The sequence below is a fragment of the Balaenoptera musculus genome, chromosome 18, assembly GCF_009873245.2.
Source record: "Balaenoptera musculus isolate JJ_BM4_2016_0621 chromosome 18, mBalMus1.pri.v3, whole genome shotgun sequence".
In the NCBI taxonomy this organism is placed as follows: domain Eukaryota; kingdom Metazoa; phylum Chordata; class Mammalia; order Artiodactyla; family Balaenopteridae; genus Balaenoptera; species Balaenoptera musculus.
Window position 1 is genome coordinate 18,565,859 of NC_045802.1, and position 23,641 is coordinate 18,589,499.

At 36.3% G+C, this 23,641-nt stretch overlaps 1 protein-coding gene across 4 annotated transcripts in view; it reads left to right on the forward strand.

Moving 5' to 3' along the window:
- Nucleotides 1–23,641, forward strand: part of CAB39L (calcium binding protein 39 like) — a 95,007-nt gene that overhangs the window by 63,944 nt on the left and 7,422 nt on the right. For all 4 annotated transcript variants that reach the window (XM_036831362.1, XM_036831360.1, XM_036831363.1 and 1 more), the window contains 4 exons: nucleotides 5,784–5,952; nucleotides 9,939–9,998; nucleotides 13,733–13,798; nucleotides 20,538–20,681. In XM_036831362.1, the coding sequence (XP_036687257.1) occupies nucleotides 5,784–5,952; nucleotides 9,939–9,998; nucleotides 13,733–13,798; nucleotides 20,538–20,681 (439 nt within the window). The remainder of the gene's footprint in view (nucleotides 1–5,783; nucleotides 5,953–9,938; nucleotides 9,999–13,732; nucleotides 13,799–20,537; nucleotides 20,682–23,641) is intronic.

Genomic DNA, 23,641 nt, shown 5'->3' on the forward strand with positions numbered 1-23,641 from the left:
ACTATTGATACTATGTATAAAATAGATAACTAATGACAACCTACTGTGTAGCACAGGGAAGTCTACTCAGTGCTCTCTGGTGACCTAAATGGGAAGGAAATCCAAAAAAGAGGGGATATATGTATATGTATAGCTGATTCACTTTGCTGTACAGTAGAAACTAACACAACATTGTAAAGCAACTATACCCCAATAAAAATTTAAAAAATTTAAAAAAAGAGAAGAAATGCAAAAAAAAAGAAGATTAGACAGTGGAGTCAAATGATGAATATGGCTCAAGATGGAGGTCCGCATTATTCTGTTAGTTGAATTGCTCTTTGAAATTATCTCAATTGTTTAAACATGTTAGTAAGAACATGTCTCAACAGAACTAAGTGCTTTGCCACTACTATATATAAAATGATAACTAATAAGAAACTACTGTGCAGCACAGGGAACTTTACTCAATACTCTGTAATGACCTATGTGGGAAAAGAATCTAAAAAGGAGTGGTTATATGTGTATGTATAACTGATTCACTTTGCTGTACCACAGAAACTAACAACATTGTAAATCAACTATACTCCAATAAAAATAATAATAAAAAAAGAAAAAGAAAAAAAGAAAGAAATCATAAAAAAAATGATGTCATTTAGGGATATGATAGTAACATGCTATACTGGACCTAAGTCTAACCATAAAGAATGTAAGACAGAAAGAAATTGATTCTTGTCCATCAAAGAGAATCATTTGGATATGGGATACAAAACATGGCAAAAGGATTTGGAACCCAAATTTTATGAAAAGATTATTAAAAAGGACTTTCTCACTTCAAACGAACTTTTCTCCTGGCCCATGCAAATGACATTTCAGGGTACTGAGAGAACTTGAGAGTGAGGTCACTAAACTGCTCTCAGTGATCCATAAAGAACCATTGCCAGTGGAAGATTTTCCGGAAGGCCAATATTAAAATAATAAATTTCTCCTAATAATCTTATTTTTTAAAATTTTATTGCAAAACTTTTCAACCATATACAAAACAAGACAGTACAAAGACAGTACCCATCTCCTAGCCTTAACAACCGTCAGTATTTTGCTGTGTTTATTTCATCTGTCTTCCCAACACCCCTTCCCTTGTTTTTTCTTTCTTTTTTTTTCTTTGACTGGAGTATTTTAAAGCAAATCTCAAATCTCATGTATTATCATCGTATCAACCCTAAACACATCAATACGCATCTCAAAAATAAGATAATTTTTACATAACTACAATGTAATTTTGCACTTTAAAATTAATAATAATTCATTAATAACTAATACCCAGTCCATACTCAAATTTCCTTGATTGCCCCCCCCCAAATTTTAGTTGGTTCGTTCAAACAAGAATTCTAATAAGGTCCACTTATTGTATTTGCTTATAATGTCACTTAAGTCTTTTTTAAGTCCCTTTTCATTTAAAACAGCACCTTCTCCCATGTTTATGCCATTGACTTGTTGAAAAACTGAATCAATTATCCTACATAACTTCCTTTATTCTAGGTTTGTCAGATTGCTTCATTGGAGGTTATATTTAAAGGCTTGATTAGATTCAGATTCAATTTTATTATGGCAGTCATATTTTGTAAGTGGTGCTGTGTAGTTGTGTTTCATCGCATCAGGAGACATACATTTAGTAATGCTAAGACTGAGCAATGAGTTCAGATGGTGGCAGCCTAATCCACTGTAAAGTTCCCCATCAACTACACTTAATTGTTTTATCATCCATTGATGAACATTGCCTGATTCAGTCATTTTGTTAGGGGTTACAAAAAGGTGATTTTCTAACTTTATTATTCCTTGTGTATTTATTGACTGGACTAGTTTTATAGAGAATAATTTTCCCTCTTCCACCACAATTTAATTAGTCTGAAGTACAATCCATAGTGGAGAGGAAGAATAAATGCCTAATTCTTTTCCTTCAATTATCAGTTTAGAAATTAATAAATTGTTAACCTAGGAACTTCCATTGGTGTCCGTTTATTTATCTCTCTCTTTCCCCCTGTCTTTCTCCCTCTCCCCCTTCTTCCTCTCTTTTTCTCTCCTCCTCCTCCTCACCCCTGTATCCCTGTAGTATCATTATGAACTAATGGACTTAGTGTTTTTTCATACATCTTATATAGTTGTACTTTAAAAAAATTTTTTTGTTGCTTGATTATCTGTCTGTGGCTTCTTCAAGTTGACCCATGTCGTTTCGATATCACTCCCATTAGTTTGTGAGAGTTTCCTTGCTTTCTGGCCCATCTTGTACATTTTCTAACACAGACCTGGAATTAGCCATTTCTACCAAGGACTCTTGCTCCTTTTAGTTAGAAATGGTTCTTAGGAACTATAATCTGGATGCTAGGGATGCTCATTGACATTGGATTGTTATTGCTTCTAGACCTTTTCAGTGGACAGTTAGCTCACTATTTTTAAAGTAAGCAAATGTTTCTAAATTAGAAGCAAAACTTCTTGATTATATTGAGGAGGCCAAGTGTTTGCTGAATGGCATTTTACAAAACTTTTCCTAGTGCTGGCTGACCTTGTTTCTTCCATCAGTAACAACAAAAGTCATTTTTCTCCTTACATAATATAATCTGTGTCCTTAAATTGAGATATTCTTGCACAAGGTCTTTCTTCTAACCATTTTTTGTGTAATGTTTACTGTAGCTCACTGCTAGATGAGATCATTTCTCTTACACTTTGGCTTTTATTAAATTTGAAACAGATCTTACACACTGTTATTATTTGAATAAGCATGCATATAAAGTAGTGTGCATTCTCCACAATGACACAGTTAATTATATAGTCCGGACTATATGATCCAAACTACAAATCAGCAGGAAGATATGCTTCAATTCTATAAAATAGTGATTCAACATTCATTGGATTAACCTTTATCAGCAACCTGCCATTAAGTTAGTTGTTGTGGAGAACATAGTGATTTGTCATGGTCTTTTGTCCTTGAGACCCTTATCTACAAGTAGAATAAAATAGATGAGGTAAAGATTGATTCTTTACCAAACCTAAGTATATTAATGTTCTTGGGATTTGAAACTTAAGGTAGACTTAACTTATGGAGCACTTCTTTATATAGTAGGCAATAAACTATCAAAAGTCAATATCCTAGAGGGTAGTCAGGTTGAGATGATGTATGTGAATTATAAATTCCTCAAAGGTGCTGAGGAAAATTAGGACTTTCCTTATATATCCCAATATATTCCTAACTTTAAGAAGTTGTCATCTCAGAGAAATGACAGTTCCACTCTTGGGCACAAACTACTAGGATGGAATGACAAGTGTTCTGACCCAGAGTAGCGTCTTTTAAAATATTCTCTTGGTTCTCAAGAATAAATAGTCAGTGCATCACAGATGGTTCCAATAAACTTCACCAAATGAAAGAAAAAAGAGAACTAATTATACACAAAAGTTGGAGTAGAGACTTTTTTTATAGATAGTTTCAGTTTGACAATTGAATTAAGAAATGAGAAAACGTTGGCTAGAGATCATACAGCTTTTTCTCTAAGCCAAAGTTTGTGTCTCATTAGAGTCCTCTAGTATTAAGAATTTTAATCAGAGTTTGAAGTTTATTAAATTCATTATATGCCTTTGTGAAAAGCATTATCCTAGGCACTCTTCGGAGACTGGGGTAGGGATGGGGGAAGGTAACAGTAAATAAGACATAGGCACCATATGGAGGAGAGGAGAAGGTAACAGGATAAGTAAAACATATCCTTAGCAATTAAGTTGTTTGTAATGAGGTAAAGAAAACAGATTTATAACAATTAATTGCAATGTACTATAGTGCGGAATGAGAAAAGTGCTAAGGTAGAATTACAGACAAGCTGTTGTAGGAGTATGGAGGAAGATATGAAGTATGAAGGGAGAGTGATTCTGAATGGTAGGTGATCGGAAACACTTCAAGGAGGAGGTGGCATTTGAACTAAATCTTGAAAGATGAGAGAGAATCTTAGAGGTGGAAACTTAAGGAGAAGGGCATTCTAGGTTGAGAGAATGGCGTACCCCAAGGAATTAAGGGATGTGATGAGAGATGAAATTGAAAAGTTAAGTTTAAAGCAAAATTATGAAAGTCCATAAATATCTTACTAATAAGTCTGGATTTTAATTGTCTGCCCCTTAGGTTCTTTCTCTAGGTCAACAGTCTTCATTTTATATTCTCCTAAGTACTCTATTAATAAATGATAGTGTTTTTCTCCTTCACATTTCAGAAAACGTACCCATCTTTATAACATCTTTAATAAAACCCACCTTATAACTCTTCCCTGCATGCCAATAGGCTGATTTTCAAATTCTTATGATAAGAGAAATTGCTAACACTATAAATTGGCATTTTTTAATATTCTGCAAAGAATAGTGCCTACCTGAATATATTAGCATTTAATGTTAATATGAGTTTTTCAGGGAATATTCAGATGATATTTGTGAATATTATTCCACATAAAAATGGGGGAAAAAATGAATAAATACCACACTGGTTTAATGAATTCTCTCAAATACCTTTCTTTGCTATTTTCCCTACTGTATTTATAAATTTGGTGTTGCAAAGTAGCCTATTTCCTAAATTGTGGGAAGGAGATTTTATTCTTGATTCTGAATTCCATGTAAATATTATTTTATTATTCTTGAATCCTCAATTTCCCTCACCCAAATTTATTCCGCACCCTACCCCAACTACAACATCTACAAGCTTTGTGGACTCTTCCCCTGAAAAATATACATGACCTGCCCACAGTCCTCTATTCTACTACTGCCACCCCAGTCCAAGCCCCCATCATCCCCAGCTGGGCTTCTGTTCCTCCTACTAGCTAGTCTCCCTGCTTCCACTCTAGCTCCCCAGCTCATTCTTCCCTGTTTTACAAGATTCTCCACAGGTAGCCAGAGTGATCTTTTCTTTCTTTTTTTTTTTTAATTTTTATTTATTTATTTATTTATTTATGGCTGTGTTGGGTCTTAGTTCCTGTGCGAGGGCTTTCTCCAGTTGTGGCAAGTGGGGGCCACTCTTCATCGCAGTGCGTGGGCCTCTCACTATCGCGGCCTCTCCCGTTGCGGAGCACAGGCTCCAGACGCGCAGGCTCAGCAATTGTGGCTCACGGGCCCAGCCGCTCCGCGGCATGTGGGATCCTCCGGGACCAGGGCTCGAACCCGCGTCCCCCGCACTGGCAGGCGGATTCTTAACCACTGCGCCACCCCGGAAGCCCCAGAGTGATCTTTTTTAAAGCGTATGATAGACTGTGTTAATTGCTTTCTTTAAACTATCCAAAGGCTTCCTATCACACTGAAAAATGAAACTCCTTACCTTGGCTTACAAAGCTGCTGGTTCTTTCCTTGGAGCCTTTGCACAGTTAGTTCCCTTTGACTGAATGCTTTGCTTCTTCCCTGACCACTCAGTCTAAACTAAAGCAAATTAAGTACACTCTATAGTGTACCTATTTTGTTGTCTTCAGTTTCACAGCACTGAAGTATATGAAATTATCTTTTCATTGTTTATAGTCTGTCTCCTCCCCCACCAGAAACATTTGCACTAAACTGTGAATGCTAGGAAGGCAGTGACCTTGTCTGCTTACTCTTCTATCCCCAGCATCTGGAATAGTGCCAGGCACATTGTGGATATTTAGTGGGTATTGAAAGAATGGTGTTTGAATGAACTGTGACAAATGGTATCTATGCTTCCATTAACAGCAGTATTAAAATGGTTCTTTTGATACCATTAATATTATTTTGTTAATAAAACAACATAGTTCTCTGTTTCTCTCTTGTTTATGCTTTAGATATGAAACCCCACAGATCGCCTTACGTTGTGGGATTATGCTGAGAGAATGTATTCGACATGAACCGCTTGCCAAAATCGTCCTCTTTTCTAATCAATTCAGAGATTTCTTTAAGTATGTGGAGTTGTCAACATTTGATATTGCTTCAGACGCCTTTGCTACTTTTAAGGTAATTTTTTCTGAATCAGCTGGGTTATTTAATTTCAGCATTTAGTCATTTGGCCTCTAAGAGGCAGTTTAACTTTTAAAAGCAGAAAATTGTATTCCTTAGGTCAGAGCATAGCCAACTGTGTATGATGTGGATCATAAGAGGATTCAGTAAATAGAATGCAATTAGACCTGTCTGTCACATTGTGGAAAAAGCAACTCTAAATGCTTGTCATAAGCTCATATGGGCTTATGAAGAAGGCAAGGACACAGAAGGAAGAAGAAAACCAGTGAGAAGAGCAAAGAGTGAGGGAAGGAAGGAAAAGAGGAGGAAAGGACAGGGGACAGACTCTAAGGAGAGTTGGCGGTGGGTGGAGGGAAGAGGAGCAGCGAGGGCAAGAAACATGGACTTGTGTTCAGGGTGTTGAGAAACCCCAGGAGCCTTCTCTGTTTCATAGGCGGTAAGTCTCACCCGGCAAAACAACAGTTGTACAGTGGCTACAGATGAAGCCCCCAAGAGTATATCTAGAACACATGGTAGGAGGGGCCTTGGTGCATCAGATAGGAAGAAGGACATTTAACACAAAGGATGGTTCCATTTCTTTCTAGCAAATATCTGTGCCTAAACAACTGAGGAGATGTTCTCTATTAGTAGCTACTGTAGTGCCATTTTTTTTCCTTTTCTATCTGATGACTCTGTGCTGTCATGGAAACAAGTTAGTTCCTTTTTTAAAAATCCATAAATAAGACTTCACAAATAACTGTAAACATAGAACAACTCTAATGGAGGGGGACGATCAAATTCAATTGAGCATTTATTTTTGAAAATTTCCCCATAGATTTTTCAACATTTAATAGAATAAATTATACTTGATAATAGTGTCTTGCATCATATGTTCAGCTCAGTTTAATTTTCAGCACAATATTGAATCACAAAAATAAACTATGGTGATTTGTACATGAGCATATTTTCCGTTGAACTTAAGTCAAGTCCTTGAAAATCTAAATAACCTTAAAAAGTTTCCTAGTATGCTACTGATATTGAAAATGCCTATTTTCTATATTTTACCAAAATGCTGTGGTTAATATAATGTAATGACCATAAGTCACTTTTTTTTAAGTAGCTGGTTTCAAGGGGATTTGTTTACTTGGTTGGCTGGTTGGTTTGGGCCTTTGTTTTTAACTTCTTAGGCTTAACCTTTTTTGTTTTGAACCGCAGGATGACTACTGCCCAGTTAGTCATTGATGTTTTCACATTGTTGGCTTATGTTTTTGTCACGGTATTGTCTACAAATTGTCCTTTCCCAAAAAAGATTCCTTACAACCACAATCTCTTTCACCTCTCCCTCTAAGAATCGACATGATAAGAAGAGGTATGAATTCCATCTCTCTCTGCACCTGACTTGCTATATGTCCTTCATCTGTGAGATGAGGAAAATAATCTCTGTTTTTGCGGAGTTGTGAAGATTAGAAATAATGTATGTAAGGTGCTCGGCACACTCTCCAGCACGTAGTAAAAACTCAATAAATGCAGCTGCTGCTGGCTGATGTAGTATCGTGTCCCTGCCATTGCATGTCTGTCTCTGTCATTGCACCCCGAGTTCTCCCAAGCTGTGAAGAATTCACTAAAATATCAATATCAACATTTTTTTAGCATGATACTTAGACTATGCAGAACCTAGCCCTGTCAAAACAATTGTTACGAGGTGGGATGAAAGAGTACACTATTTCAAATACTTTTTTTAAACTTTAAATTCTTTAAAATTTGAACTTTATTTTTCTTGGCAATTTTCTGCTTTTTCCTTTTTGGGTGGGATCCTAGCAATTTTTCTCCCACTCAGTTATTTGATCTATAATAATGCAACATCTGTATTTGTCTATGTATTATGTTTATATACATGTATTATGTTATATATGTCTGTATGTGTGTATATATATATATATATATGGTATAATCCCTCCAGTTTTGTGCATACATTTATTATGTATATAAATTGGAGGGTATATCTATGTATATATAATGTATACACACTCAAGTGTAAGAGTGTATGTGCACGAATCACTTATTGGCTGTATCCATCATACACGTGTGCTGGAGGAATTCTACCCTACCATATTATATTTTCTATTATCAGATTTTAAAGTTATTTTTTTCCCTTAGAATTTGAAGGAGCTGCTACTAACAGAAACCCCTCCTTATTCCTCTTTCTTTGGTGTAACACTAATGTATAGCGAATGGAAAACCTTTCCAGGCAGCACTCATCTGCAAAGTACTCTTTCCGTTGCCACCATCACTGTATGTGCAGGGCCTGAGGCCATGGGAGATCATGGTCCTCATAGCCGAAGCTGATGACTGTCATAATAGATGCAGAACCCCATGGGTGCAGCCATCCACAGTGTCTGCTGCAGCCCATGGAGAGAACTTTCTAACCTGGGTCAGCTTAGAAAATCACTGATACTGCTCAGGAGATGGGGAAGAGAGTATCTGAAAACTAGGCATCCCGAATATCCACTTAGAAAAAGATTAGGGACCCCAGAGGATGCTGTGGAACTACCTTACTCTCTGAGGTGTCCCCTGACATAGGAACTGGTTTGAATTTTGACCTGGGATGGACCAGGAATGAATTCCTTAGAGGGTTTTCCCATTTTAAAATTGCGATTCCAGAACAGTACTACATGTTCTCCTGAGGAAAAAAGTACATTTCTCCACTGATAGGCCCAATGGTCAATCAAGTTGTGATGAAAGGTAATATGAAATGAAATTAATAGCCAGTCTCATTTTTGAACTTGAAAATTGTAGTGCAAACTAATGAGGACCTACTGTATAGCACAGGGAACTCTATTCAAATAATCTGTAATGACCTATATGGGAAAAGAATCTGAAAAAGAGTGGATATATGTATATGTATAACTGATTCACTTTGCTGTACAGCAGAGACTAACACAACATTGTAAATCAATTATACTCCAATAAAAATTTTTTAAAATAAAAATAAAACTGAAAAAAAAAGAAAATTGTAGTGCAAAGTGCTTTAAATATTTAACTTTTTATTGAAATAGAAATAAGTGAGTTTTACCATTGCTGCTGCCTTCTTTTTCTCTGTGAGATTATGTTGTGTATCTTGTATATGCTTTTAAGAAGCTTTAATTAAATATGTATTAAAGTATAAGAATTTATTTTGGAAAACTTGAAAATTCTTGTTGCGTTTTTAATTAAATTCTGCATAGTACCTAGACAGGGTATTTAGCCCTTAATCATGTTAAACGGATTAGCTGAGGCTTGTTTTCTTTCAACATTAAGGTGAATTAAGGATATAACTTAGTTATGAATTTTCAGTCAAACATTCCTTTATGCTTTTGTTCAATTTTCCGAGAGTTATGTCTGTAGTTAGATCAGGCTACTTGTCTTCAACTTTGAAAGGGTGCATTGTGCTACTTAGTAACTGAACAACACTTCCCAGCCCATTAACCCAAGAGTGGGATGATGCTGAGATGGCTCTGTTAAATGTCATTCTTGTGCTTCCCAGCATCCTAGGCACTTACGTTTCAAAAGTGGTTAAGAAAAATTAAAGGTTAATCGTTGAAAATCTGTTAACTTGTGAGATATGGTTTTAGTCCATTCAGAGTTCTTTTTTTAATAAATGATTATTAATGACATTTTTAAAAGGTCATCATAGACTTTATTTGAATATTTATTATATCATTTTTACAATGTAGAGTTATGGCTTGAAGAAATATACTGTACACTTGTCTGTTAGGTGACATTTGTTTCACTAGTTGAATTATTTCTATGGTATGAATTTAAAGCACTCTGCTGTTTTTAGCATGAAACAAATTGTATTTCACATCTTAAACTAAGAATGGAAGTAATTTTGTGATGTAAATGAAAATATTCTGAAACTCTTATGTTTCAAATTAATGGACTTAGAAAATCTTAGAAGAAAAAGATAGATTTATAAAATTTGTTACCTATAATAATTTTGTTTCACTTGACTGTTCTTTTTCTAGGATTTACTGACCAGACATAAAATATTGGTAGCAGACTTCTTAGAACAAAATTATGACACTGTAAGTAGAAGTCATTTTTAAGTCTTTACCTCATTCTCTCTTCCTCTCTCTCTCTCCTTAGATCTGTTAGCACTTACTCCTATTTATGATACACAATTGAAACCAACCATACACCCGATTGGTTTATTACCTAGAAACCAGGTCATCAAGAAACTATGGAAAATAGAGGATGGCAGGAGATAAGGGCTTTCTCGTTTTTCACATCTCTTCCTGTTGTGCTCTGGAGCTCCAGGAAACAACTAGTACCTGCTCACTTTGATCTTGACTTAAGAGCATCCATGTTGCCCTTAAGAGGCAGTAGCAAACTCCAAATGGAAGAGCACCCGACCCTTACTAGTATAAATCATTTTACTTGGTTTGATAACTAGTTTTACTTACTAGTAGAAATACCAAAATACATATCTGTCTTCCAACTCCCTTCTCTAAGGGTGAATCCATCTCAACCTTTTGATAATTAGCTGTAATTGTTACAGAACCAAACTCACCCAACATGCAGCAAAGCCAGTCTACTGACACCGGGTTGTGATGAAGGAAAATTCAACATTTATTGCAAGGCTGAGCAAGGAATGTGGGGCGGCTAATGCTCAAAAGACCCCAATCCCAAATGGTTTTCAAGGAAGGGGTGAGGGTTGTGGGGTGCCTCATCGGCTCATGGACAGTCTTCTGACTGGTTGGTGGTAAGGTGACAGGGTGGTATTTCAGGGGTTAACATCATCAACCTTTTGGTTCCAACCAGTATGAGGTCTACATGCCTGTGGGCAGTATGCAGTTAACTTCTTCCACCTGGTGAGGGTTTTAGTATCTGCAAAACAACTCAAGGATATGGCTCAGGATATTATCTATAGACCTTGAGGAGGAACTAAAGATCCTTGACTTTGTTTTATGGCTAAACTATTATTATTTTGTCTTGCTTGGCTGTTTTCCTTTGTTTCTGCATTTTCTCACTTCTCTGATTAAATTTGCTCTTTGAAACTTGGGGAAGACCTAGGAGGCTAAAGCTTTTCTACAAACAAGAAGTGGGGGACTCAGGAGGGTATGTTCCTGGGAAGGCCTCTCAGGGTCCTGCTCGGTTTCATAATGTGACTCTTCTAGGAAGCTTTCTGTAATCCCCCCACCCCCAAACACACACACACACACACACACACACACACACACACACACACTCTCTCTCTCTCTCTCTCTCTCTCTTTTTCTCTCTCTCTCTCTCTGTCTCTTTCTCTCCCCCTCTCCCTCCCTCCCTTCCTCCCTCCTCCTTCTCTCCTTCTCTCTCACACGTTTTCCACATTGTATTATTATGGTGTGTCTTTATATCTTCCTGACTGATTCTTAAGCTCCCTGGGAGGCAGGAACCTTATCTGTCAAACACAGTGGTTCAGAATACAGTATAGACTTTAGTGTCCACTTGCTTTGCTTCAGGATCCTGCTCTACCTCTTACTAATTGTATGATCCCGGACAAGTTAACTGCACTTACCAAAAAATGAAGATATTAATAATACCTGCTTCATAGGATTGCTGTAGGAATTTGACAAGATTTAAAGTTTTTAGGATAATACCATGTATTAATTTTTATCATTATTACTTACATCCCTAATACCTAACTCAGTGCCATACATTTGGTGGTGTTAAATGAATATTGAATGAACAGACCCATCCAAGAGCTGCTGTGCTTTTGCTAAGTGTATCAGCAATAGGAATAGCATAATTAAAGTGAAACATAGCACAAACCTAGAAGCAAAACTTTATAAGGTTTGTTCCAGTATTAGTTTAGCTGCTTTAGACCAGTACTGTCCAATTGAAATACAATGCAACCCACTATGTAATTTAAAATTTTCTAGCCACACAAAAATGTAAAAGGAAACAGATGACTCTGGGAAGATATGAAATACCCTATCAGTATCCTGTGTCTTCATACATCCAAGTCACAGAAATTAAGCTATGGATTTTTTATTCATAAATTGTTTGCTGATCTTCCTTTGGTTTGAGATTAAGAATTATCAATATAATCATGAAATCAAAAGTGATTTTCATATCCTAAAATTATCAAGAGAATACCCATGGATCAACTGGAGAACTTTGATCAAAGTGTAAAACATGAAGGGAGAAAAAGATTATTGCCAGAGATATCCAAAAGCTTCAAGACTAAAAGAAAATCACATATTTTTGAAGTTAGGAAATGAATTGTTATTATAGTTTAGTTGTTCAGTAACTGTAGATGCTGGATGGAATGTTAAAGACTCATTAGACGTTACATTTATAATAAATGAAAATAAAGAGGGCAAAGATAGTTTATAACAAAACCTGTAGTATTAACTACTAATCTCTTCTATAGGATGAGTGAGATAAATGTGTTGTGCAGTTTGCATTCAAGGATAATAAGCAATAATCTGAGAGACCATAAACTCATTCTCTTTGACCCTTATTTACCTAAATTTGTCTCTGAATCTAGAGTCACTTCATGTGTAATTTAGTAGTTTCACAGGTGCTGAGCCTGCTACACTGACCTGAACATTAGCTTTGAGAACTCATACTCCCTAAACATTTCATACTTCTTGAGTTTCATATTTCTTTAGCAGTAAACCTGAAGCTGGAGAACATGATATATGACCTAAAGTAATGAAACTGGTAGCTTGGGGTGTCAACAATAACTTACATGCGTGTATTTGCATTTTATAGTTACAATTAAAATTTACCACGACATTCGTGTGACAGATTTAGTGAAAAATCCTCCTTGTGTTCCATGACAATTAGAATAAACAAGTCCTTTATGTAAAAGAGTATAATTCCTGTGACTTTAATGTGAGCTGCATGATTTTGTTTTTACTTTTCACTTTCTTAATTCTCTATCAGGAATTATCCTCAGTGTGCACAGCTTGCCCTCATCATGCACACGCACACACACCTGGCACTTGCTCCTCTGAGGACCAGGACCCTTTTCTACCCTCCTCAGCCCCTGAGCTCTCTTGCCTTCAGTTCTCTGCCAGGCTTGCTCCTCCCACCTAAGTGGTCTCTGAGTGTGTGTATGTGTGATGGGAGGTTGACACTGAGCTTCGCCAGCCGCTGGCACTCTGTGTTCAACCGAAGGGCCTGGGCAGTGATTGACGACCAATCACATTAGGAAACGGGCCCCAATCACCAGCATCCCCTAGCTTCTGGGGAGAGTGGAAGTGCCCCAGAGAGGCCACTTGGGATTAACATGGCCATTATGTGGCAGAAGTAGCCCTATTCCTCTACCCGTTCATGCTATGAATTTGACAGTTTGATTCTTTATGAGTTGCTAAGTGTATTTAATCTTTTCTCAAATTATTCATAGGCTAATAGCTACCAGCAAGACTACATAAACAGATTTCTTTAAAATGGCATGAAATGAGTTATCCTGTAGCTCATTAGATGAGTTAACAGATGTTTTATTCAAAGTGATTTATTGGGAGGACTCAATTACTTCATTTATCTACTCAATTTCTAATTTACAGAACTAAAATAAAACAAAGGGAAGTATCTCTCTGGTATCACTTAACTCCTTGTCCTCCAGTATCCCTACGTGTAAATGAGGATGGTGAAATGGGGAAACCTCCCTATGGACAGTGGTGATCAGCCCAGGGATACAAAGCACAGCAGCTGGGCTGGGCTAGGCTAAAGGGTTGGGGATTTACTTCTGAAGTGAGAGAGCAAGCAAACTTAATGCAGAGAAATCACCGCTGGGTTTACACTCTGATATTTCTCTTCTTTTCATTAGATTTTTGAAGACTATGAGAAATTGCTCCAGTCTGAGAATTATGTGACTAAGAGACAATCTTTAAAGGTAATATCAAATTTCTTTAAGTTAGAGTCTCCAGAAGTTGATATTCTTGTTAGTAAATGACAGGTTTAATAGTGGACAAGTAAATACAGAAAAATTATTCTCTTTTTTTGTAACTTGAGAAGTACATTCAACGTTATGACTGTACTTTGTAGCAAAACGAGGTAAGTGCCCTGCTTCAAATACTTTTTGGAAGTAACAATATAAGTAATAAGTACAGAATAAATACAGGATGAGGGGTATGTTTTTATTTGTATGTAACCAAACGGCATTTCTGATTTGAGATTCTATCTCCTATGAAATGCCTGTTGAAATGCCGCTCTCCCTCATCAGACAGGGACCCAGCAGAATCGGGCCACATCCATCTGTGAGTGGCCTTCCCTCCCTCAGTGAAAAGGTGCCTGGAAACAGCCATTTGGTCAAGAGGAGGTGGGACAGCTCCTGAGGGAGTAGGACATTGGCTAGATCATCTCTGCCCTTCAGATCCTACTCAGATATTCAAAAGAATGTTTTTGGCAGATAATAATTGGCTGTTTTTGGTCAAGCAATTTGTATGATGCTTGAGCTTACTAAATATTATTTTATATTATTATATATTCATATTATTTTATATATTAATTATAAAAATATAGTATTTTTTAAATGTTGGAATGATGACATTATAGAACAATGCATTTGTTTCTAAATATTGGATAGTTTTAAGCTAAAGCAATAAATTAAGTCTATTTTGTACCACATATTTGTGAATTCACTTTCCCCATGATCATGTGTCAGCCTTGACCACTCTCCCCTGTACTTGTGCCCTTGCTGCTCCAGCTTTACCTGTTGATGGAGAGATCAGTGTACTATTTTCAGCCAGTCATTCATCACTCTTGATTGAGTTTCTCCTTGTGCAGAAACCCATACAGAGTAATCCACATAGAAAAAAAATATCATGGGTGTGCTGCTGTCTGTGCTGGAGCCTGAATTAATGAGATGGAGCTCCAGGCAAAGGCAGGGACACCAGTGCTGTGCTCTCCCATGTCCAGAAAGCTTCTTAAAAGCAGTTGAAGATAAGGATACATCCTGTTGGGACAGCCGTGTACTTAAAGAATAGACACAAGGACAGTCAAACCAGGAAAGCTTGTCTGTGTTACAGAGATAGTCATCCTGGCGGGGAGTGGAAATTGGAACAGTAAACAGAGGTGACGATGCTCTGAAGGGCCAATATATAGCTAATTGCTCATAAATTTTCCAAGTCCTTCCTATTTTCAGTGGAATCTGTCAGGTACTGGGCCAAAGTAGAGGGGTTGATATGAACCAAGGTGACTGAACCAAATTGGGATCAAGAAAGCTGAGGGTCATGGACTTTAGAATTTATCCTTGTACCATTTTCCAGTGATAAGAACTTGTGACAGAAATTTTTCTGTGATCGACTGTCTCTAGGGCCTTAGGCAAAGTTATAAAGCTTACAGTTTTTTACCCAGACATTTCCCTTCTTGGCCTTCTTCCTGCTTTTCTTTCCTGCTGTCCTGTCATCCCCTCCTACCCATGTGCCCATTGCCCTCATTCTCTTCTCAGGATGCCTTCAACCCCACCTTGTCCTGTTCCCTTGTTAATATTTGTAAAATGGTTAGAGCAGAACCTACCACATGGTAAGACCTGGATATATTTGCTAAAGAAAATTGAAATAAATTTCATTAATAAATATTCCTCATCACTGTCCCCAGAGTTCAGTCTCTGGACTGAAGGCACCGATCTATTCGAAATAAATAATTGGGACTAGGGTATGAGTTAGACTTTTTCCTACCAGGATGCATTTGCATTTAAAAATCGAAGCCTATTAACCCAGTAGATGTATGATTAGTACAACATGTAATACAAATTTAGCGGGTAGCAAAGGGGAGCAAGAAAGACTCATTTCTCACCTCTGTCCGCTGCCACCTGGCTCTCCACCATCCAGCCTCTCTTCCTCTTTTCACATAGTTCTCCAGCTGGAGACCTCAGCGCTATTCCAGTGACATGGCAAAGAGCATCTGACTTTGTACGGCATGTGGTATAGAAAGTCTCCTTTAAACTCTCCCTTTTCAAGCTGATTGTTTGTTTTCTACTTATTTACAGATGCCCCAGCCCACTCATAAGGCCTGTTTCTTGTTCTTTATTAATGCACCCACACATACTATATGAGCTGCTATTCCCACTTAAAATACTTTACAGTTGACTGTCTCACAAATATTTGATTTACAATGTGGTAAAACCAAGCACTGGTTAGACAGTGAAAAGCACAAGTAAAAGGTAGATAAAGCATATCAAGAATGTAAAAATTGCTAAACTCATTACTGAAGAGTTGGCCTTTTTTGAATGTTGGATTATAGGCAGATATATTGCTAAGATGGTCTTGTATCAGTCTATTCAAGGAAAGAGCTCCTTAAGTATTGTTTGCTCTTTTCTTCATCAGAACATTGTTCTGGAGAGCTCCACTGTGTGCTGTTGGGTTTTCCTTTGGGTAATTAGATCTGTGGTAGCCGTATGTTCTATTTTGATTTTACTATGTTTACATCTCTGGATTCTGTAATATTTTGCACATAGATGTTTCATAATTTTAGAAAACAAGAGAGGTTAGATTATTGTAACAGTGTATTTACTAGGCTATTTTCTGATTCCAAAGTAGTTGCTACCTACTGCCTTTTGTTAATCAAATTCTAAATTTTTCTGAACTATCTTGGGGTGCTTAGGTTCCTGGTGTCAATAAAAAATAATTAACAGAGAAATTCCTTTCACTATGTGACATAGCTTAGGAATTTATTTCTTATCTTCTTCGGAGGCCTGGTATTTAATCACTAGAAAGATTATAATTCAAAAGAAGCTTGGTGGAATTCTGGATTTGGGGAGAGCTCTGGTCAATATCATTAAAACACAAAGTTTTTAAAAAACTCATTATTGTGCGTGGTTTCACTGTATACTATGAAGCCTATAACATGAAAGTTAAAGAAGTAAAAAATATGAATTTTTTTCCTTTTACTTAGTATAGTATTGCTGTATAATGCTTTGTATTACTATGAAATGCAGCATTTTTCACTGTCAGTATTAATTAATAGATTAATATTTAATGGCTAAAAGATTCAGTGTTTTTGGCCAAATGATTTAACATAGTTGATTGTTTCCAAAAAGTAGTGAAATTATATAAGCAGAGGATAGATTGGATAGAATTTATATATAGGCATCCCCATGTAATAAGAATTGAAGTGACTTAATCTGAATTTAACTCATAAATGTCATTTCAACACATATTTACTGAATGTGTGTATGTATACAAATTTTAAATTTTTTAAATGAAATTGCTCTGTTGCTAGAAGACCTTTTGATATGTGTATGTGTGTATGCTATATATGTATTTTTGGCCACGCCACACAGCATGCGGGCGGGATCTTAGTTCCCCAACCAGGGATTGAACCCATGCCCTCTGCAGTGGAAGCATGGAGTCTTAACCACTGGACCACCAGGGTTATATTAAAATTATATAAAGAGAGATATATATATATATATATATATATACATATATATACATATATATGTATATATATATGTATATACATATATATCCTTAGAAGCTTCTTGTCAGCTTACAACCCAGAATTTTTTTGGTTTTTTTTTTTGAGAATCCGGGAGCCATCCCCCTGGAGTGTAAACATCTAGGAAGATAGCTCTCCTTCCTCTCTATCACAGAAAAATTTAACCTTGAATGCTTCTCTCCAAGCTGTAACCATTTGCTTGTCAGAGATAAGAGAAGTTTTATTATTCTCTAATTAGTTGGATAAAAGCAATGATGTAAAACAAATGGCTACTTCAATGGCCAGGTGAATTCAGGGTGAACTATGAAAGGGTGCCACAGCAAATGGCGCTTGTCTGGTCCTCTTATAGGGGACCAGTTATCTTTCATCTTGAGAGTATATATATGGTGCTGGATTGTAGCTGCTTGGTTGTATAAATAAGGTAGAATTTTATGTCTTCGTAATGCCTTTTTGTAGATTACCATACAGTGTTGTGCTCTGATATGCTTATTCGATAATAAAACTGCTTTCTTTTCTTTTCTACACTTTGTAGAGAGGATTGTGTTGCTTGGACTTTATTTCCCCAATAATATCCACACACCTCACACAGTTAGGTTATAAGGGATACAAACACTAGTAGGAATTGACACATGCCCTTATGGAGCTTATATTCTAAATAAGCTCATGAGTAACTCTGCACTGCAAGGCAAAGTGAGTACAACTAGGAAAAAACAAGAGCACAGAGGCAAGAGAGGAAATTCAGCTGAGGAGAAGAGTTGACTATAGAAAACAGGAGGTAGAATGATGGTTATGGGTGGGGGGCAGGGGGATGGGAGATGCTGGTCAAAGGGTACAAGCTTTCAGTTATAAGATGAATAATTCTGAAGATCTAACATACAGCATGGTGACTATAGTTAATAATACTGTATTGTATACTTGAAAGTTGCTGAGAGTAGATCTTAAGCATTCTCACCACAAAAAGGAAAAGGGTAACTATGTGAAGTGATAGATGTGTTAATTAAATTGCATGTGGTAAATATTTCACAATGTATACACATATCAAATCTTCATGACGTACAATTTAAATGTATACAGTTTTGTCAATTATACCTCAGTAAAGCTGGGAAAAATTTGGAGCAAGGGTAGTGAAGCCACAGAAGCAGAAGAATGAGAACGAATAAGTGAGGGGGCAGAGGAAAGGATGCAGTAGCAATGACTCCAGTCACAGTGGGTTTTGAATGCCAGACTAAGGACTTCAATTTTTATCCCCAATTCAAAGGAATCTAGATATTTGTTTGTTTATTCATTCATGTTATAAGTGGCATTAGTAACATGAATAAGGCTGACCATCAGGAAGATTCATTTGACATAATGTGCAGAATGGGTTGGATTGGGTGAAGACTGAAAAAGAGACCATTGTGTGTGCTGTTGCAGTAGTCCAGATGGAAGGTAGGAGGGTCTGAATGAGTAAAAATGGAACGAAGGATGTTCAAGACATTTAAAAACAGAAAATTGGCAGATCTTAGATGTAGATTTGGTATGAGGAGTAAAGGAAGGAAAAGAGTTGAGAAAGATTTCACCTCTCTTCCCCAGGGGACTAGCAGATCATGATGTCATTAACAAGGAGAGGAAAGGGAATTGGTTGTAGAGATGGTGAGTGTGATAGGCCAGCTAAGTGTTCAACCAGGGCTGGGGGGGCGGGCGGGGAGTTAAAAATGGTGGGTATAGAGTTTAGGAAGGAAATTAAAACAGATGTATAATAGACTTGGGAGACATCTTCCTGGATGTCATAGTTGAAGCCATGGGCATAGATGAGATTGTTGGGAGATAAAGAGATAAAATAGAGCTTGGAAAATCCCTGCATGTATAGTGCCTAAAGGGAAGGGGAATCAGTAACAGGCAGCATAGGAACTCGCTTCAAGCGGTAAGAAAAGAGAAGAAAGCAGTGGCCTTGAAACCAAGAATAAAGAAAGTTTCCAGGAGAGTATCCAGTTAGCTTTAGATGCTGAGGAGAGATTAAGAAAGATGAAGACTAAAAATTTACACAATTGCCATTGCATATGTATGAGACTAACTGGTGACCATCTAACATCCAACCCTGGTCATCATTAAGTATATCATATATAAAATTATGTTAAGGGTACATTTCAGCCACCTGGTCGCTGAAGCTTTAGGAATTGCTACCACTACAGTGAGAATAAAAGTTCAGCCATATGCTGCTAGGGGGTCTTCAACTATTCTCACTCTTGGTATTTTTATTTTGTTTTGAAGTGTATTAGTCTGTTTGGGCTGCTATAACAAAAATACCGTAGACTGGGTGGCTTAAACAACAAACATTTATTTCTCACAGTTCTGGATGCTGGCAAGTCTGAGGTCAAGGTGCCGGCAGCAAGGGAGCTTTCCGGGATCTCTTTTATAAGAGCACCAAACCCATTCATGATGGCTCCACCCTCATGTCCTATTCACCTTCCAAAGGCCCCACTTCCTAATACCATTGCATTGGGGATTAGGATTTCAACATATAGATTTAGAGGGACATAAACATTCAGTTCATAACATGGAGTAATGCTGTATTTTAGGAATTAATAATTTGTCACCAGAAAATGTTTTGCTTTACTTTTTTATAAAAACTTGCTGCACATATTAAATTTCATATGAATTCAGGGTCAAAGTTTTTTTTCTGGCCCTATATCAGGTTTTGTAATAAAATTTAGGGAGAAGGTAAGAGTCACTTAATATAACCTGTTTTTCCAGTAAGCTACTAGAGTATATTTATTCAGATAATGAAGGTATAATTGTAAAGTCAATTTTTTTAATTCTTGTCCTACCTCAATGCCTAAGGAGCAATACATTACTGGGAAGCACATTAAAGTAAGGGATGAAAATAATAAATTCATTTCTGGCTAGCTCTTGATGAGAGCAGCAGAGAGAGCTTTTTTAAGCAGTAGCAATGACTGGCTTAAAAAAAAAAAGATTCAGAAATGCATTAAGCATTGACTTTAGCAAAACTGTATGAAAAGTTTAAAAATAACTTAATACTAACTACAGCTTCCATACCTATGCTTTAAGATGCACTTAAGGACTCTGAATTTTTTTCATATCAACATTCATAACTCACATTTATATTTTGTTTTCCGGTGTGAAGAAGTGGGATATATTTTGAATAAGATGACTCTCGGACAGATTCTACTTTGATTCTGTGTTTTTTGTAGCTGCTAGGTGAACTGATCCTGGACCGGCACAACTTTGCCATCATGACAAAGTACATCAGCAAGCCAGAGAACCTCAAACTGATGATGAACCTCCTCCGGGATACAAGTCCCAACATCCAGTTTGAAGCCTTTCACGTCTTTAAGGTAAAGTGCAAGCTGCAGAAATAATGTGGGCATTTGTTTTCCAGTTGCAAATGGCAAACTCCCTACTTTGTATCCTCCTTTATACTTGAGAGAAAATTAAACAGGCAGTCTTTCTGTTTTGCATGACTTAGATGAAATTTTAGAGTTATTTTAATGAATGCCCATTTGTTTCTAAAAGATTTGCTAACTAATCCATATCTTGACATATTTTCATTTTTTTTTCACTGAGAAAATAGGGAGATACTGTTTCCCAAAAGTTACTAAAATAATCAGTGATTGAGTTGAAGCCGAAAACCTGTGTCAGAATTTGAATGCTTTGCTTCTGCCTGAAGCGTTTCTTTGAACTTTAAGTGAAACCTAAAGAAACACTGAGTACTACTCACTTGCTACTTCCTTAGAAATATTTTTAATGCGTTTTGAAAGAAAAGTAGTCCATATACACCTGCTTTTTCTAATATCTTTTCTTTGATGTAAGAGTAATAAAATCATCTCCTAGAAACTTTAACAATTAGATTTGTTTAAAAGTAGGGTAGGTGGAAGAAATCTAATCTATAATCCCATACCCCTGACTTAACTATTGTAAAGATTTAGTAAATTTTATTTTCCTGTGCACATATCTGAAGGTTTTTTCTGCAGCTGTATTACATTGTATACACAATTGATACCTAATTTATCACTCAATGCTATACCGTAAGTGAACATTAATTCATTGTTGTTATATATAGTGCTTAAAAAGAGCCAGTAGTTTTATTGGCATCATAGTTTTTCATTGGGTATACTTACTCTAGTTTACTTAATATTCCTGTTTCGTTATATTTAGGTATTTTCAATTTGTAGCTAAAATGAGCGTTTTATGTATTCAGCTAATTTTTTCCATATTTAGTATTATTTTCTTAGGATAGGTATCTAGAGTAGAATTAAGGATTCAGAGAGTTCCAGGCTTTTTTTTTTTGGCCTTTATAGTGTATATTCAGTGATTGAATTTATAAGTCTATAAATGGGAGATATGACAGTTTATAAGGTATGTAATTGTTGCTTTGAGAGGTAAAAAAAAACTTTAGTCCATCTTTCAGCCACCACATCTTTATTGTCCAAAAGGCCACTAGAGCAGTTCAAATCCCAAATTAATTTATAAATTCCATTTAATACAATCAAAATCCAGCAGAACTTTTCCTGGAACTTGACAAGCTAACTCTAAAATTTGTAAGGTAGAACGATGGCCTGGGATTATCTATGGCAATTTTCAAGGAAAACAAGGTAGGGAAATCCACCCTACCATATATTAAGACTTATTATGGATTTATAGTAAATGGAGACAGTATTGTATTGGCATAGAGATAGATAAATGGAGCAACAAAACAGAGTAAAAAGCCCAGAAATAAGCCTGTGCAAATATGAAATTTGATATTTCTTAGTGGAGGGATTGTAAATCAGTGAAGAAGGGGTTACTGTTAATAAATGGTTCTAGGGTAATAGATTATTCATATAGAAAACCCTACTCTCCACTATATTCAGAAATAAATTCTGGTAAAGATCTACACTTGACAAGCAAAATTTTTTAACTTTTAAAAGAGAAAATAGGAGACTTTTTATGATGTTGGGGAAGGAAGAATTTTTTAAAAAGAATTTAAAATCACAAAACATAATAGAAAATGTTTTGACTACACTAAAATTTAACACTTCTTTTTGAAAGACATCATAAGCAAAGTGAAAAACAGGACAGAATGTGACACATGTAACTGACAAATCATTTAGAAAAAGACAAACAATTCAATAGAAAAATAGGCAAAGCACACAAGTTGGTAATTTACAGATGAGGAAACCTGATTGGCCAACAAATAGGTGAAGATGCTCATCTTAGTAGTAATTGTGGAAATGGCCATTAAAATATCAACGAGATATCACTTTACATTTTTCATATTGACAAAAATGTTTAAGTCTGACAACATCAAATTTTGGTAAGGTTGGAAGGCAGTAGGTCATACACTGTAAATTGGTACAAGCACTTGGGAGAGCAATTTAGCAAAGTAAAGTACTGAAAGTGTCCATACTCTTCAGTCCTGAAATCTCATTTTCTGGCAGTTTCCTAGGGACAATCTTGCTCACATGCATAAGGAATCCTGTACCAAAATGTTTATTGCAACATTGTTTCGCATGTTGTAAAATGGAAAAAAAAAATGGGTATCTACAGGAGACGGTAGGAAAATAAGTTGTGATGTATTCATACAATAGCATATAGTAATGGGTTAAAATTAATAGAGTTATATGGGTCAGTGTAGATAAGTATCAGAAACAGAGTGGGATAAGCAAATGTTAAAAGGATGTTATTTATTTAAAGTTTAAAAACATGCAAAACAACGCTATGTATGGATTCAGACATATGCAGTTATAGTCTAAAAACCTGCATGGGAATGTTAAATACAAAATTCAGGATAGCAGTCACCTCAGGGGAGGGATAGGAAAGAGAATGATATCATGAAGAAATGTCTAATAGCCTTTAATTATATCTGTAATGTTTTATTTTATTAAAATTCTGAAGGCAACTATGGCAAAAATGATAGAGCTGATGGTGGGAACTTGAAATCTGATATGTTATTGCTGTGCTCTTCTCTGTGTTAGAATTATTTCATAAAGAATAAACACAAATTGGATGAGACAAAAATAGGCTCTTGTAGGACAGGAAAATGCCTGCAGAGTATAAAATGATAGGCCCTCTTAAGACCCTTCCCTTTTGACTGAGGAAATTATAGAAGGCTGTGTGTCTTGTCATTCCAGCTCCCACAGAATTTTAATATATCATCCTAGATGAGAACATGCTTCATATAACTTGGTTCCAAAATGCAGTATTATGGAAGTATTCAGTGGGTGGCAAAATAGAAATAACCTACTTCCATCCTCTGAGATCAGAATTTGGATCATCTCATTATTGGACAGAATAGGTGCATTTAAAAATAGTTGAC